The following is an 18,659-nucleotide window of genomic DNA, read 5'->3' as shown; positions in this document are numbered from 1 at the left end:
TACAATATATCTGCACTGGGCCATGACAGGTTTGAAATGAAAAAGAAGTATGGCACAGGGCTTTTAATGTAGAAAAAAAAAGAAAAAGGTGCTCTGCTATTTTGTTATATAACTTGAGTATGGACAAATAAGGCACTTTACCTTTGCAGCATTGGATAAAGTGTATTGATCTATTATTATGACCGCCGATAACAGCGACGTAATCATAATGCAACGCCTGATTAGAGCGTTGAATTTGCTGACAAGACAGCGGCCATCCATTACGGCAGCTCACTCCAGAGCTCTTTATGCACGCCCAGTCCAGTTCTTCTGACCAACATGATGACCCAGGCTTTTACTATACATTATCACTGGCTTTGTGCTATAATGGCATTACCTATTGCTTCCACAATCTCTCCCTGAAAAGCCGATTAGATTATCAGTGGTGTACCAGAGCTGGATTACACCACATCTTATCGTGCTCATCGGATACAATGGATACAAGTCTAGTGGAAACCAAGCCTGTTTTCGCTCCACCACGGCGATCTTAAAGGCGCACTGTGTAACTTTTCTGGTGAAGGGTCTGTCATCTACTTCTCTTAATGGGGATGTTATTGTTTTGAGTGGAATGTCCCTGTATGGCATAAGACTGTATCCATGTTGCTTTTATCCAATAATATGGGCTTTTATTGACCTAAAAGTGTGAATGGGCTCGCCTCTCCACAGATCTGACTCTCTGTGGTGTCACCTGAGGTCTCCATAGAGATAAATAAGTGTAATTCCACCCCATGGGACATTCCTCTTTGAGATATGTTGTAAAATTAAACGCCATTTCTGGAAGATATGTTCTAATTAAAGCACTGGCAAAGATGTAGCACAGAGAGAGCCAACTGTGCTCTGTTGTCTTGTGTTGCATTGTATTGCTTCTCCAGAGAACACAAAACGTCTCACCTGTTGTAGTTCCAACTAAATTGTGTCTTTCTGGTTAGATTATGTTAAATTAAAGATCAGGTTAAAGTCTAATTTGAGTCAGAGTGCATCAGACGGAGCAGTGCTTGGAGAGGCGAGCCCGCTCACAGGAAGAATGCAAGTTTTTAGGTCAATTTAAAAAAAATAAATAAATAAAAATACAATGTTTGGGCAAAACAATAACATCTCCATGGAGACAAGCAGGCGGTGGACCCTCTACCAGACCTTTTTATGTCTGCTCTCTTTGGGACAAATCGTAAAATTAAATGCCATTTCTGAAAGCTATGCTCTAATTAAAATACTGGCAAGTGAGAGCCAAATGTGCATTGTTTTATTGTGTATGCCTGCTCCCTTTACCAGAGATTGTTTAAGAACACAAACCATCTCACCTGTTGTAGTTCCAACTAAATCAGCATTTTCTGGTCAAATTTTGTTAAATTAAAGCTCTGATTAAAGTCTAATTTGAGTAATAGTACTTCTGACAAAGCAAGAGCTGGATGCATCCTATCGTGCTCATCGCATACAATAGATAAGAGTGAAGTCTAGAGGAAACCAAACCTATTTTCACTCCATCATGATCTTAAAGGTGCACTGTGTAACTTTTCTGATCATCTTTTCTGGTCATCTGCTTTTCTCCAAAAAATGTTGTCTGAAATGTTCCACAGAGTATGCCACTTATTTATCTCTGTGGACACAGCAGATGAGACCACAGGGCCAAGTTACATGTCAGATCAGTGGAGAGATGAGCCCACTCACAGTAAGAATATAAGTTGTGTTGTCCCTATGTACAGGGCAACTCTTGGTCAGTCCTCTTTCTCTGCCAAAGGGGCCAGACTGTGGAACTGCTTACCAGCCCATTTAAAATTGGAAACCAATAGCAACAAATTTAAACGACTTCTCTAATGTGATTGTGATGGCCTTAATAATCCTAAATAAAATAGTTAGGTCAATAAAAACCCATTCTAATGCAAAATGGACATATTTAATGGGGACATTCCAGACAAAACATGGAGACATGCAGGCAGCGGACCCTCCACCAGAAAAGATACACAGTGCACCTTTAACATCCACACTCTTCGGGACAATCTGTAAAATTAAATGCCATTTCTGGAAGATATGTTCTAATTAAAGTACTGGCAAAGACGTGGCAGAGAGAGAGAGCCAACAGTGTAGTGTTTTATTGTGTCTGCCCGTTCCCTTCACTAGAGACTTTTTTAAGAACAAAAACTAAATCGTCTTTCTGGTCAGATTGAGTTAAATTAAAGTCTAATTTGAGTAACTGTGCTTCAGACAGAGCAGTGCTTAGAGTTAGCGCTGGATTACACCGCATCTTATCGCGCTCGATACAGTGGGCACAAGTCAAGCCGAGAGGAAACCGAGCCTATTTTCACTCCACCACAATCTTAACACCCGCCCTCTTCGGGACAAGTTGTAAAATTAAACGCCATTTCTGGAAGATATGTTCTAATTAAAGTACTGGCAAAGACGTGGTGAAGAGAGCCAACTGTTCACTGTTTTATTGTGTATGCCCGTTCACTTCGCCAGAGACTATTTCATTATTTTTGCTCTTCCCACAGATTTTTGGCTCATCTCCTTGTCGTTTTTGAGAGCCTTTTGTCTCCCGCACTTGTACGTGAACTCTAAAATACGACAACTGATCAGACTGGAAGCGAAATTCAAAAAGCGCTTGATCTTTTATCGAAAACTGTAAAAAAATAAAAAATAAAATAAAATGCTTTTTGGATACCTCGAATGACCCTTTAAGAAATCCCACTCATGACTTGGCACGGTTGGTGTTGCCATGCCAACCGAGCCTGTGTTTGCCATCAGAAATGTGTTAATGAAATTTAAAAATAATGAAGGCGCCAGGATGAAGAGTGGGTTGAACATAGCAGATAGAAAGTCTGGTCAATCAGAAATCAAAGGCAATTTGGTGTCCTCTGCCCATGGTGCTGGAAGCTGGGACTATTATTAAGAAAAAAACAAAGTGGCTGTCCTTGGTGCTGAAATCTGCAGCGTGGAAGAAGACGCACGCTTCGATTAAAGAGCATATGACAGCTTTTTCATGTCTTCCTAATTATTTCTTGGTTTGCTGGGGTAGTACCTGAGCTAGATAGTTATCATATTTTTATATCAGTTGCGTGTCAGTTTGTAGAAAAAAAAAAAAAAAAAAAGTTGAGGAGAAAAATACAAAAAAGCACCACTGAGTTCTAAAATAAAATTCCTCTATTTATGTCTGAACATGGAAAATTCCATCCAAAATTCAGGAACAGTTGAAATATTGAAGCTGATGCCATCAACACTCCCTGGGCGATGTGTGATGTGATGCTAACTGTAAGTACTGCTCTATCTGAGGCTTATTAGACTTTAATCTAATCTTTAATACAATCTGACCAGAAAGACCTGGTTTAGTTGGAAATAAAATGGGTGAGCTGATTTGCTGATTTGTGCTGTTAAACAAGTCCCTCGTTCATAACATTACACCTAGCATTAGTCAACAGTTTTTCAGTTCATCACTCACCTTATTTTTATGTATTTATGTATGTATTTATTATTATTATTTATTATTTATTTATTTTTATTTTTTTATTTTTTTATCAGACTCCTAAACATAACCATGAACACTTGTATTGATCACTGGCTCCCATTATTTAAATCAACCTTGTATTGTATTGACTTTCACTTGTTGTTTCTTTTTTTCTGTTGATTAAAAATTTATTTTTTACCAAATAAATGCATTGAGATTTTAGTTTTATTAATCCGATTCATATTCTAATCAGAACGATTGTGCAATTTAGACTTTAGTCCCATGTTTACATCATGATTGCAAGGTCACAGTTATGGAAGCAGCAGCAGCAGACATGTGCGTCATACCTGAATAATAAATACAAATAATGGATTTGGACAAATAAAGAAATAAAGTAACAAATAGGGATTTTTTTTTTTTTTTTTTTCATGATGTTACCTAATATAATATGAATAAATATAAACCCAGTATAAAATATAAATTCTTCAATACTGTCTGGGCATTGGAGTTCAGACTGGCCTTTGAGCAAAATGGAAAAGAAAAGTGCAAGTTTCTATAAAGTCTCTTTTTTTTTTTTTTTTAATCTAAAATATTATGATATTAACTAACTAATATTAAATAAAATGAAAATGTTAATGTTGCTTTCATTGTTTCTTTGTTCAGATTGTCTTTTGAGCAGAAAGCAAGTTTCAATAAGGTCTCTGTCCTTGGTGCTGAATGTACAGAAAGAAAAATGTTGTGTTTATACAGATGATTTATTTAGTTCTGTTATGCTCTGTATATACATAAGTTATTCTCTAGAAGCAAGTCCTAATGGATACATGTAGGAAGTGGTAATACAGGAAGTGCTCCACTATGTTTTTAAAGTCCACACACTTTCACTCGAATCAATCGGATGATTTGAGCCCTGGAATTTCCAGACTTTAATTAACAAAAGGAAAAAGGTAGCTGTAAACTTGAAAACTACTTAACATGACATCACAAGGTGGAACAGAGGATTTTGAGCTTTGAAGATGTAGACACAGCCTAATAATAAAGTGTAACTCCAACATGTGTGAATGAAACAAACACAACTCCAGGTCTGTTTCTGATTATGTAACATCATTCTAACACTGTAGATACACTGTAAAATTAGTTCTCCGTGCGAAGGAGAGCACGTGTGTACTGTGCGGCTCTGTCTTCCATTTACTTTTAATTACTTATATGTTATAATAGGGTCTAGGACAGGCAATTAAATGTTTAATGCATCTGATGTATGATAATAGCTCTCATGTTTAGATGAACCCATTAGCCTCCATGTGACAGCCCACTTCACATCACCATCTGCTTAAGTGAATGTGTACAGTATATTTTATAAGATACAGAAGTACATTGTATTTTGCAAAGCTACATACTACATTTAATAATGACTGACACTTTGAAGTCATATTAGAGGAACATAATTTCACATATTTGCACTGATATTGATTTTGAAAGTATTGCATTGTGAATAAATATATGTATCATGTTATTTTTACTTTTATGTGAAGCACTTTAGTTTAAATGTGCAATACAAATAAACTTGAATTGACTATGAATGTTCCAGCCTCTTCACTTGTTTATTGGATTGTTAGTTTAGAAAATTTGATCCCAGTAAATATTGTGTTTTTCAAATTCAAATTATTAGTTTTTCGTTCCAACAAAACCAGAAGCTTGCCAAAATAATGAGATGTCTTAAAAAACAAAACAAAAAAAAGACTCCAGGACTCCATGTGAAACGTATATTAATTAAAGGTCTTATATTGCATAAAAATGATTCTTGAGAGCTTTAAATCTTGTTAGAATGTTGTTCTAACATCATCAAAAACATACCTGGATTGCGTTGTTTAATTAATCCTGGATTATTAGTCTGTTTTCATCTCCAAAACAGTTCCACCTTGTGATGTCATGAACTGTTAGTTTTTAAGTTAACAGCTATTTTTTCACCTTTAGTTTGGTAGAAATTGGCAAGTCCAGGACAGAAATGATCCAAAATGATTCTAGTCAAGTTGTATGAAGTTTAAAAACAAGTGGAGCACTTCCTGTATTAGTGTTTTCAGTTTGAGAGAAGAACTCAGCCTAAATGTGCAGACTTTGTGTGTTAAAGATGTGTAAATGAAACAAAACACAACTCCAGACATGTTTTTGATGAGAAAACAACATTAAAACTTAGACACAACAATTTTATAATATGGGCTCTTTAAATTTGCCTTACGACGTTTAGTGCGTACATTGATTCTGTGGGTAGAAGCCACTTAGAGAAGTGGCAAAGGGAGGAAAAATACCCTGCTCCAATATTCAAGAGTGAATGCCCAAGATAAGTCTATTCCCACTGGATCGACTTAATACGATTACAGAAACTTTACGATAACTCAAAGGATCTGCTCGGCTAATTTGGTAAAGTCACCATGCACACTACATCCCCTTATTGTCCCCCAGCCGCATGCTAAACAGGGGATCAGGACTTATTTCTACACAATTCTTTAGTCTGAAATCTCTTTGGACATGGCGCTGTGACCATATGCTAAGATTTAATTTGATTTTCTGTTGGGGATTTAGTTAAGTGCTTCTAAAAGTTGCAAAAAAAAAAAAAAAAAAAAAGAAGGGGGCAGCCTGCTTCAGTAAAAGGGGTCAAATAATCTGTAAAATATATAGAACGCATACAAAGACCGAGAGCATTAGCAAGGCCACGGTGTTTGGCGCACAACAGGCTTAAGTGTAATCCTGCTGTAAACTCATTTCTTTCAAAGCAGATCTACTGTAAATTTGACCACAAAACAAACACGTATAAAGCTCCTAAATTATACAAAATTGACTCTTTTGAGCTTTTAGTCGTGTTATAATGTTGTTACCTCACCAAAAACATACCTGGAGTTGTGTTTTGTTTCATTCACATGCATTTAAATAGCCATTTATTATGAGTCTGTCTACATCTCCAAAGCTCAAAATGTTCAATTCGACCTTGTAATATCATATAGTGGTAGTTTTCAAGTTAACAGTTATTGTTTACGTTTTGTTCAGTACAGATCTTCAATTCCAGATCTTGAAAATTGATCGTCAATTTACAGATCATGTCATGGAACAGAGTGTTTTCGGTTTGAGAGAACAACTCAGCCTAAATACGCGTGATCTGTAGGTTGAACATGCAAGAATGACACAAAACACAACTCCAGGTATGTTTTTGATCAGAAAATTGCATAATGTGAGCCCTTTAAATATCCCTTTCCTATATATTCAAGAATTCAAGTTGGCCACAACGACTTGTAAACGACTGATCTTGTCTGATCTCGGAGGCTAAGCAGGATTAGTACATGGATGGGATTCTGCTGTGAATACCAGGTGCCACAGTGGGACAGCAGGGGCTCGAGTGCTTTCACTTCTGGGTCCTTGGGCAAGACACCTCATCCACCTAGCCTATTGTTGCTTGCGGTGTGTCTATGGGTGACTGGGGTGTTCAGAGGGGCAGGTTGGCAGCCTCACATCTGCCAGTCTATCCTGGGCAGCTCTGCTACAGAAGGACTGTACCACCACAGAGTATAAAGTGTAGAAATCATAACTAGAGTGAAAAACGTAATTATTATTATGTTATTAAAGTAACTTTGAGCATCTGGGAAAATGCTTTATAGCAGTGTTTCCCAAACTTTTTATTTTTTTATTTTTTTTGGGGACCCATATTTTAAAAGTCACAAACCTCTGTGACCCAAGTCAATAAACATTATTTGTAAATCACGAAATAAAGGTGGATTTGACCATTATTGAACATTAAATGAGGATATTTTCTTGTTGACTGAGTGATCGTGTCTCAATTAGTATTACTCAAGTTTTAAACAATGAAAAACAGTCATTGAACCAGCAATAAAAGCTAGTAAGGTAAGTAAAAGGTAGGTCCCATTTTAATCACCTTTTTAGACATAGTATATTGTAGATCTACATGCAGATCATGAAAAAATGACCAAAAAATAAATAAAAAATCTCTTACGACCCACCTGAGAGTCACGACCCAGTCTTTGGGAAACAATGCTTTATAGGATTAATGCTTTATTAGTATTACTGCACACTACATACAAAGGTAAAATACACATATATAAATACATACTTATTTGCTCAATGTCTTATTTATTATGCACAATTTTAGCAACACAGGGTCACATTTGCACAGCTTCCTTTCTCGGATAAGTTAAGGGATCTGTGTCTGAATTGCTAAAATCAGAGGCTTTGTATATTGTATATTCTAATACATGCAGTGTGTACAATAAAACATCACAAGCTGTGGAAATGTCTGCACCATGAACAATCTCTGTCCATGGTGCTGAATATTCTCAAAGACACATTTACTGTAGTAGCAGTAGTGCCTTGTGTTTCTGTTTCTATTTAAATATAAATCAAAATAGGGGTTCATCCACAGCTTTGAAATTCAAAAGCACAATGGTAATAACTACATGATAATTACTATATTGACTTTGAAATTGAGTTTCCTTCAGGATCAATAAAGCATTTATCCATCTATCTTATCGTTCGATATATGAAAGCTGGAACATTAGATTTTGGGGCTCAATACGTATCGTGTGCATATTTTTTGTTGCAAAAGTGTGGAGGATTCTGCTGTTCTTTTATGCAATAAGGATTTGAGCTGTAGCCGAAGACTGGAGCCGTAGATGTTTGAAAAAAGTTACATCCAGGACTAATTACTTGTTCTTTTTGCTATTTTTCAGTTGTAGCTCATGTGTTTTACTCATAATGTTAAAAAAAGAAAGAAAGAAAAAGAAAATGATTACTGGAATGATTCTGCTTTATTTTTTGTCATTTCAGTGGCGTAAATTTGTTTCAACATGATTGTGTATCATTAGTTTCCTCTGTAGCAATATATTGTGCTCCAAAATCTGCCAAAGTACAGTGTATATTACTTGTAGGGATGTAACAATAACCAAAATATTGTGATATTGTAAAGTTCTTACAATAATATTGCGGACCATCACAATATATCGAATTACAAGTCTCTTTGCTAAGATGAAAAGTTCTGGTACAGCAAGAGCTAAAAAAAAGACCGAGGGAACTACATAGACCATGATCCTTTGCTCCATTTCAGTGCAGACTACATGAAGAAATAACAGTTCTAAACACTTTTAAGTCTTAGTTCTTTGGATTAAGTCTTATCAAGGCGTTTTAAGAGGAAAAAGTAGCATATTAACAGTTTTGTCCACAAAATATTGCGATAAATATCATACCGTGAGATGTACATCATGAAAATATCGTAACGAGAGATTTGGATATTGTTATCCATCGTGAGCCTCCCCACCATATCGTGAGCTTTCCCACGATCGATATTGCAAAAAAATATCATACTGTGAGGTTCATACCGTGACAATATCGTATCGTGAGACTTGGATATCATTACACTCCTAATTACTTGTCTTATTTTACATTAATTATGGCAGGCCTCTTGCATTGTGTGTGCCCTAAAAAAGGTTTACAAACAATGCAGATTACTTTAGTGGACTGTGACAATAGTTTTTTGAATAGTAATATATATTTTTTACAATAATAAAGCGTTAGTGTTAGGTGTCAGATGTTCTTAGTTAGTTAGTTAATAGTTAGGTGTGTGTAGCGTCTTGTTTGTGCAGCTGTGAAGTGTGATAATCCACTATTTGAAAACTATAAGTAAAAATAATGATGCCTCTCCCATAAGAAATCAAAGACTTGTCAAAGTAGACTCATACTATTACTGCATAATGATTTGCCCGCTGGAAAATAGAAGGAAACTCGTCCCTATAGTTTCCAAGTGACATATCAGACGCTTGGGTAAAGGGAAAAAAAAAAAGATGCAAGCGCGGCGCCAGGCTGCTTTTTTCATCATCGTGCTGCCCCCTATAGGTCAATCTTCCACCTCCACCCTCCCTCGCTTTTTTTTTTTTTTTTTTTTTTTTTTCTTTCCCTCTCTCCTCCCTCCCTTCCCCACATTACCATACCCCCTTAAAGACTATTGCACGCATTCAATTGCTTTTCATTTCCTCGTCGTGACAGTGGAGAGATTGGGGGATTTATGCGTTTTTTCCTAGTGATTTATATTGCCATTCTTATGTTGATTGTTTCATAATGGCTAGAGGGGATGCGCCTGTTTGCACCAAAAGGAGATCAAGTTCCACTAGTTGAAACGCTGGAAGATTATACAGGATATCGTGTGTTTGATTTTTTGGCTGGGAAAAATGTCGCGCGTCTGAACGAGGATCCTCTTAAAAATGGCATTTTTCTGGACATTTAATACGAAAACGACGTCTATATGAACTGCTACGCTCCCTGCACTGTTGGCAGCAGGCAGCCAGACAAGAGGATTTCTCTCTCCTCCGCTCCGTCGGACGAAAGTCACTGTTAAAATGCATGCGGCAACAAGACGCGTCTGATGATCGTGTGGATTACTGCGCTAGTTTTTCCCCGCGGTTTCGGCTCGTTTTTTGACATGTCCGAACTTTGGTTTTCGCCTGCCTTTGCCCATTTCAACATGCTTGCGCTAATAAAGACGCCAGGGAGAAGACGCACGCAGGAGCCGTCACGTTACTGGTGAAACTGTATATGTGTGCCCTCTTCGAAGCCTGGTTTATGGACCGGAGAGACTTGAGTTTGAGGGGTGCTGTTCGCGTTCACGTCGCGGGTGAAATCGCAAAATCCATGGAGCCGGGAAGGGCGCAGGTTTTTTCACCGGGATGTTTTGACGTTTAAGGACATACGCACGGTAAGAACGACTATTCATTCCCGCGTCCTTTGATGTAGACGTTGTTTTATGCACGGGCGAGCTATCCGCGGTGCCGAATTGGGGTGTTTTACCTCGAGTTGCATAGCTGAACTTGATGCGGATGCGGTGGCAATAGCGCGCATATATTCACCAGAAAACTGCATATTACCTTTCCCTCTCGTCACAGTTCCCCCACATACAAGAGTAGCACGGACAAACGTTGCTTTACAGACGCTGGGCCAATGCGTAATAAGATGGAGAGATTTGAGGGGCATTATGTTTAGCGCTGTGCTCTTTTAAGGAGTGCGTCTTTGGATGCGTGTGTGTGCGTGCGCCTGTGTGTGCGCGTGTTGCCTGGGCACGACAGAAGGGGATCTGTAACCTTCTCCATAGCAGTTGGCTTAACAATATATGACTGTTTCAGAAGTATTGCCACCGCTATGTGCTTAAATGCTAAACGGTGATTATTTTGACCATCCATCTTGTGTCTATTTCTGCTTTGTGGGCTGTGACTGTTGCACTGGCAGATAAAATAGCGTGTATCTTTTTCCACTTGCATATTTTCTGCCTTAAAAAGCACAGATTTAGATAGCACTATTCAAAGCAGGCTTGTTTTAACATAGAGACACGATGAGATGTGCCAAGCAGACAGTTCCACCAGTGTTATCGTCTAAGTGGAGTCCGAGTGAACAAATGTTTTGGAGAAAGCATCTGAAACAATCACGTATGATCAACTTTATCATAAACCGGGTTACGTTCGCATACAGTAAAACGCTAACTCGATTTTTTGGGGGTTTTAAAATTAATTCCCATGGGGGTGCATTAGGACAGTCTTTGGGTCGGCGCATGATGATGAATAGCTTTTTTCTTCACAAGATGGATTGGAATTCAGACGAAGCTATCACAAATGCGCAGTAGCCGTCCAAGAGATAAAATCAGTTAAAAGTATGCAGCCATTAAAGATTCATAAGCTTGTTTATTTACACGTCAAAGCCAAAAACGAGAAAGAAAAAAAAAAAGAAAAAAGGGATGCTGGAATAGCACATCTGCATAATAAGCATAAGCATTAATAGGGCCAACTTGTCTGGTGCTGTTACCAGTGTGTGTCCGGTGTGGTTGTGTGTGTGTGTGTGTGTCTCCAGTGCATATATGATGACAAAAAAAAGCAAACTCCTTTCTCTTCTCCCTCCCTTCTAGATGACCCCCCATTCCTGCGCTTGAGTGAGCTGGGGCACCCTCTCCCAGGACAAAATGCATATCTGGATCCTCAAAATACTCCTTGTGATTGCATCATCTCTGAGGCTCATCGAGATGTATGACAATTACGGGGAGATCTGCCGCAACCTGTGCACATGCGAGGAGAAGGAGGGCATCCTGACCGTGAGCTGCGAGAACCGAGGTATAATTCGTCTCACGGAAATCAGCCCCGTTCAGTTCTCCATGTACCACCTGCTCCTCACGGGGAACCTACTCAAGAAACTGTCCGTCAATGACTTTATCAACTACACAGGGGTGACCATCTTGCACTTGGGAAACAATGACATATCCGAGATCGAGTCCGGAGCCTTCAACGGGCTCCAGGGATTAAAAAGATTGCACCTGAACAATAACAAGATCGAGATTATCCGGGATGACACTTTCGCCGGGTTGGAGAGTTTGGAATATCTACAGATTGACTATAATTACATCACCAATATTGACCCCAATGCGTTGAGCAGACTCCACCAACTGACAGTCATGATTTTAAATGACAACCTGCTCTCCGCCCTCCCTTCTAATATATTCCGCAACGTGCCATTGACGCATTTAGATTTGAGGGGGAATAGGCTAAAAATTTTCCCCTATGTGGGTTTGTTGGAGCACATGGACAAAGTTGTGGAATTACAACTTGAAGAAAATCCTTGGAATTGCTCGTGTGAATTAGTCGCGCTTAAAAACTGGCTAGAGAGCATCGCTTATACAGCTCTAGTGGGGGAGGTGGTTTGCGAGACGCCTTTTAGATTACACGGGAGGGACTTGGACGAGGTGTCTAAGCAGGAACTGTGCCCCCGTAGACCTATGGATGACGCTGTGAGACCGGCGCCCCCTAGCAGCACCAGTGGATATTACCAGACCACCCCTTCGTCGGTCACCACCTCCGCCACGTCCTCTGCCGTTTTGAGGTCATCGTCCAAGCCCACCCGGGGCACCAGACAGTTTAACAGAACTAAAATCAAGCCCACGTCGCGGATATCGGGAGGCAATCCTTACAACTACGGCCCAATTATTGCTTTTCAAACCAAATCTCCTGTGCCTTTGGACTGTCCCACCGACTGTACATGTAATCTACAAATATCCGAGATTGGACTTAATGTCAACTGCCAAGAGCGGAAGATAGAGAGCATTTCTGATCTGAAACCCAAGCCATACAATCCGAAAAAAATGTATCTCACTGGAAATTACATCCCGGTGGTGCGGAGATCTGATTTTGTCGACGCCACCGGATTGGATTTGCTCCACCTCGGAAACAACAGGATAACAGTGATCCACGACCGAGCTTTTGGGGATTTAACCAACCTGCGTAGGCTGTATTTGAATGGTAATCTCATGGACAGGCTTACTGGAGAAATGTTCTACGGCTTGCAAAACCTCCAGTACCTTTATTTAGAGTACAACAAAATCAGAGAGGTGGAGGCGGCCACGTTCCGCTACCTCCCTAATCTTCAGCTACTCTTTTTGAACAACAACTTGCTAAAGACATTACCAGTTGGCATATTCTCTAGCCTGTCCCTTTCTAGGTTGAATCTACGCAACAACAACTTCCAAAACCTGCCTGTGAGTGGAGTTTTGGACCAGCTGAAGTTATTGGTGCAAATTGATCTGTTTGAAAACCCGTGGGACTGTTCTTGCGATTCCGTTGGTATGAAAATATGGTTAGAGCAGTTGAGCGCAGGCACCATGGTCAATGAGGTGATCTGCGAAAGCCCGAAGCGGCACGCCGGAATGGAGTTGCGTTCTATCGAATCGGATCAGCTTTGCCCGGACTACGCGGACTCTTACGTTTCGCCGACCCTGCCGACGGAGGAACCGATGGATGACCACGTCGCCACCACAGACACGCCCCCGAAATTCACCTCCCCGAGCAGCACGGTGCCCCTCTCGGTCCTGATCCTCAGCCTCTTGCTCGTGTTCATCATGTCCGTTTTCGTGGCGGCGGGGCTTTTCGTCGTGGTCATGAAACGCCGCAAAAAGTCTCAAAGCGACCGTACGAGCACCAACAACTCGGACGTGAGCTCTTTTAACTTGCAGTACAGTCTCTATAGCAACCGCTCTGGTAATAAAGTCAAAGCTCCGGCTGGTCACGTCTACGAGTACATCCCTCACCCAATGGGGCACATGTGTAAAAACCCTATTTACAGATCGCGAGAGGGGAATACTGTGGAGGACTATAGGGACCTGCATGAACTCAAAGTGACATATAGGAGTACCCCGGAGGAGGACAGGGATAGCAGTACAATGAGGAGCCCCGCGTACAGCGTCAGCACTATCGAACCGCGGGATAACCCCTCCCCCGTACCGGACGCGGACCACTTCTTCAGGGGCATCCTGGAGCCAGACAAGCAATCCCCCTGCCAGTCCATCCCCTCTCTACCCCCGGGGGCCAATTTAGAGTACAAGTACACAGGGCCAGTCTCTTACACGTACAACCCAAACTTTGATGTCAGGCGTCAGTTCCTGCACCCGGACAGGATAAGAGAGACTGTACTCTACGGCACTGCTCCTAGTACTGTGTTCGTGGAGCCCAATAGGAATGAATACTTGGAACTAAAAGCTAAACTGCAATCTGAGCCCGACTACCTGGAAGTCCTGGAGAAACAGACCACCTTCAGCCAGTTTTGAGCACCGGGATCATTAATGTAACAAAGCATTTTATCGCTCCCTGCAGCAGAGTGGCTCAGTTTTAAACAAAAGGGTGCCTTGGCACGTTGCAAATAAAAAAGCGAATGGAGTTTAAAACATGGGGTGTGCCGAACAGTCTTATTCTTATTTCTGAAACATGACATTACAGGAATGGATACAGCTTTCTTGAAACAGACATGGGTGGAGAACTATGAAGCAAAATTTATTTTTCTATGGTGAAAGATCAAATAACAAAAGTGTACAGGTACAAATCTTACTCGACTTCGTTTTCAGGAGTATAACCATACATAAGATATATTGTGAAATCAGAAAAAGAAAATGTTTATAATAAAATCATTTCTGGACAAAAACACTGTACAGCAGATCATGAGAACTGTCTAGGGACTATTTTCTGCTGTTATCTGTAAGTAAATATTTATTGATATAATCTGCCATGTCTTTTCAAAACTTTTGATTCAGTATTACCTGTGTCATTCTTCATCACCGTCTGGAGAAAAAAACGGCTTCTGTTGTAGTTTCATTTCCTGTAGCTCTGCATTGTACAAGTGGCTTTTTTTGGAAGTGGCACACCCCCAAATGTTGAAAAAAGACATTTGAAGAAGATTATAAAAAGTGTCTTTGTATGCTTTCTGCACTTTTTGGAATTTAGAAGGCGGGATAGCCTTCGATGAGCTCTCATAAAGGAGATTATTATATTAAAAATGAATATGGGTATTCATTCTTAATATGTAGAGTTGTTATCAGAGGAAAATTCATAATGAAGTATTGTTATGTTGTCTAATACTGATATTTTAATCAATGTAACACCTATTTTTATACAAGCATTCACAGAAATCTCTATCCCTTCGGTTTTGAGTTGTCCTGATTGCTTTGCACTTATTGCACTATATTGACCAAACTATGTTATTATTGTCATCAAATAAACAGATGTCAGGTTCATAAACATGGGAAATTCAGCCTTTTCATGATAACAATGTTTTAGTATTGATTTAAAGTGAATATAAAACTTTAAAATTGAAAAGTTGGGAGAGGAGTCTTCAATCTCCAAATGTTAGATTAGTTTGTTATAAAAGTGGCAGTTTATTGACCGTATGGAAGTAAATTGAGCCTGCAAGTTGTCTGCAATCAGATAAAATACACTATATGTTTCCCTTGGAGGCCAAAACAGAGCCTCAGTGAGAATTTAAATCAATGATTTTCAGTCAATGATGATTATGCGAGATGTCCCTTAGCAAAAAATACTGGCAACAAGCAGCACATGGGTGTGAAGATGAGTCTAGAACATAATGTAAAAGTATTGAAGTATGTACTGAACAGTGCATTTCACTACACTCCCACTGCACCATTTTCTAATCTGTTATAATGTTTCCTGATCACAAACAGACCTGGAGCTGGGTTTTGTTTTATTCGCACATGTTTAACACACACATCCTGCATGTTTAGGAGTTCTTTTCTCAAACAGAAAATACTCTTCCACCTTGTGATGCCATGTGGTCATACAGGAAGTGCTTCATTGTGTTTTTATACCTTGGAATTACCAATCTGTACTGTAATAAAAGGTAAAAGGTAGCTTTTAATTTAAAAACTACCACTTCGTAATATCACAAGGTGGAACAGAGCATTTTGAGCTTTGGAGATGTGAACAGACTAATAATAAAGTGTTACTCAAACATGTGTGAAAGAAACAAAACACAATTCCATTTATGTTTTTTGAAGAGGTAACAGCATTACAACATGGCTTAAAGTTCATGAAAATACAATTTTTATAATATTGGACCTTTAATTAAAGGTTTACTGCAATAAACATACAACTGTGTGGGATTGCTAGTGATGTCTGGCCAAAATACATGAAAAACAAAAACTACCGTTGTTCAACACCATTGCAAGGTGCATAGCAGGTTAATTATTCAGTCCATAAACAAATAAAATTGAGATATAACACAGCAATTTTGAATTAATTTAGTTTATAGATCATATGTTTCTGTTCAGGTAAATAAGAAAATGCTGCTATTAGACTGAAAATGTGCATTATGTAACTTTTCTGGTGGAGGGTCCGTCAAATGCTTTTCTCCATGGAGATGCTCTGCCTGAAACATTTCACAGTATGGTAGTAAACCTTTCTATTTTTATATTAATTTAGACCAAACCAGACCATGTTACAAGTCAGATCTGTGGAGTGGAAACCTAAAATATGTTTTTCTAGGTAGTTTTGATCTATAAAACTAACTGCAATTTAATAAATGTAAGTAAAGCTGTTTAATTCCATACTGTGGACCATTCCAGGCTGAGCAATGACATTTGACAGACCCTCCACCAGAAAAGTTACATAGTGCACCTTTAAAATGTGACGTTTTAAGGGTTATGCAAACTAAATGCGTAATACTTCTGGTTAGAAACAAACAAAATAAACCATCCCTATTGGTCATAATAAAACTCGGGTGCTTTAACTGGTAGCAAAGTGTGGACTACATAAAAAAAGAGAAAACAAAAACAATACTTTTTTTTAATGTAAATTATAATTAGTTTTAGTAGAATGAGGCGATGGTTGATAGAAAAATTCACTGAAAGACCTGCCACAAAAATCTAAAAACTGCTCCTATAAACATGCATTTCTAGCTGTGTCTCGAATTAAGAAAATGTTTTAAAACTGCTTGTTGTTTATCGAATCCTTTCTAAGCACTTGACCGCTTAGAATCCAATATGCAAAGGGGGCCTATAAAAATGCACCCATCTCTCCTCCGCTCCTCCATTTTAGTGTGCAGCTCGCGTCACCATTTAGGAATTCAGCCTTCCCTTAAGAGACAAAACCACCTTTTAAAAAACGCTAACCAAAGCTCGCGCGGTTACATAATTTAGCGTCACTTTTATGCTGAAACAGAGCTATACTGTTGCATTATGGGTGGCGATTTGTGTTAAAAAGAAGGGATTGTGTTTAGTGGGTCTTTTCATAGATGGCCAGACACAGGAACAGAAGGCACCATTTGGGAGCTGTGGAGTCCTGGAAGCCCGTGTAACTGTGGATGTGTCATTTTGGTAGCAGGGGACGTGAATCGTGGCCAAGAGTTGCAGATTCGCCTGGCGTTGGGAGCCTATGGGATAAGCAGTGGTGACAGTTTTTGACACGCGTAGCTGCTTAATGCTTTGATGTAAATAGGGGGAATTATGCATAGGCTCCATCTTGCGCTATAGAGTGTTATGTGATGTGTGTGATGGGTGTCCAGTGTAGAAAACGAGCTGCCCTTTAATACTGCTGCTGGGTACATTTGGATCGCTGAGGCTAAAAGCTAAATTTGTCTTAAAGGATTAAAGGGACCATATTACGCAATTTTCTGATTTGTTATAATGTTGTTTCCTCGTCACAAACAGACCCTGGAGTTGTGTTTTGTTTTATTCACACATGTTTAACACACAAATCCTGCATTTTTTAGGCTGAGTTTATTCTGTTTTTAAACTCCATACACCTTCGCTAGAATCTTATGGATGATTTTCACCGTGGAATTGCAAATCTCTACTGAAAACTACCACTAGATGACATCACAAGGTAGAACAGAGCATTTTTGAGTTTTGGAAATGTAGACACTAAAAATAGAGTATAATTCAAACACATGTGACTGAAACAAAATACAACTCCAGATATGTTTTTGATGAGGTAACAACATTCTTTTTTTTTTCAATTTTGTGTAATATAGGACTTTTAAGACCCACTGTTAGTCTTAGTCTTATAAACGAATGTAAAGGTGCACAGTGCGGCTTTTCTGGTGCGAGGGTCTCCATGGATACGCAATTGCTTTGCCTGGGATGTTCCGCAGTATGACATTAAGCACATCTATCTTGTATTTATTCTGTGACGTTTTGTTTTATTGCTGAAAAATATTCTCAGAAATCTGACCTGTAAGAAGGGCTGGAGGAGCCACTTGCTTGTCTCCATGGAGATTGATGAGTATAATGTCATATTGCGGAACATTCATTCATTCAGAGTTGGTTTGACTTTATCATGCCACAAATGTAGGTTCAAAACTGAAATTTTCTCTACAGACATTATGTGAAATGTGTGTTTTTAAAATTGATTTATGTATTTATTGTGGGCAAAGTAAGAAATTTACATTCTTTTAAAACAGAACATATAATATTAATGAAATCATAGCAGAAATACCAACAACAAAAAACACAAAAATTGGCCCAAAAAGGAGTGGGAAGAAGAAAATTATTTAATCCCACCCTCTCTTCTAATCTAACACAAAGAGCTTTCTTTCAATTTTTTCAGACAAAATGCAAAAATAGAAGACTGCACAGAGAGAATGCATTATGCAGTTTGCTTATAATAATGTCAAACAATTGCAACACTAAATAACATTATATATTCGCTATAAATATCCAAATTACTCCATTACTTCTCTTGTTTTTTTAATCTAATGTGCGTTATAAGTTTTGAAATCAAACTATATCTAGAATGAATGTCTTGGGTGCTCTTCACTATTTTTTGTTTAATTTTTATTTCTTTATTACGTGTTTTCAAATTGCACATGATGTAGACACAGA

General features: G+C 38.9%; 2 protein-coding genes across 3 annotated transcripts in view; one reads left to right on the top strand and one right to left on the bottom strand.

Moving 5' to 3' along the window:
• The window catches only part of slitrk6 (SLIT and NTRK-like family, member 6), a 340,866-nt gene that overhangs the window by 273,159 nt on the left and 49,048 nt on the right, over window positions 1-18,659 (bottom strand). The gene's annotated exons all lie outside the window — the stretch shown is intronic.
• LOC110153307 (SLIT and NTRK-like protein 5) lies at window positions 11,472-14,099 on the top strand. 2 transcript variants are annotated; one of them, XM_055166045.1, is made up of 2 exons: window positions 11,472-13,772; window positions 13,812-14,099. In XM_055166045.1, the coding sequence occupies exons 1-2, from the start codon at window positions 11,472-11,474 to the stop codon at window positions 14,097-14,099; spliced, it is 2,589 nt and encodes an 862-aa protein (XP_055022020.1). The 2 variants fall into 2 exon arrangements, with proteins under 2 accessions (XP_055022020.1, XP_020772851.1); XM_020917192.2 differs by having other exon boundaries at window positions 11,472-14,099.

This window comes from Boleophthalmus pectinirostris, unplaced genomic scaffold (genome assembly GCF_026225935.1).
Source record: "Boleophthalmus pectinirostris isolate CB_2022bp ecotype Guang Dong unplaced genomic scaffold, ASM2622593v1 HiC_scaffold_11, whole genome shotgun sequence".
In the NCBI taxonomy this organism is placed as follows: Eukaryota; Metazoa; Chordata; class Actinopteri; order Gobiiformes; family Gobiidae; genus Boleophthalmus; species Boleophthalmus pectinirostris.
Note: the sequence above shows the minus strand (reverse complement) of the source record. Positions and strands in the feature narration are given on the sequence as shown.

Bases quoted from the DNA above. Each gene is read 5' to 3' on its own strand.
- LOC110153307 (XM_020917192.2), top strand. From the start codon at position 11,472: ATGCATATCTGGATCCTCAAAATACTCCTTGTGATTGCATCATCTCTG.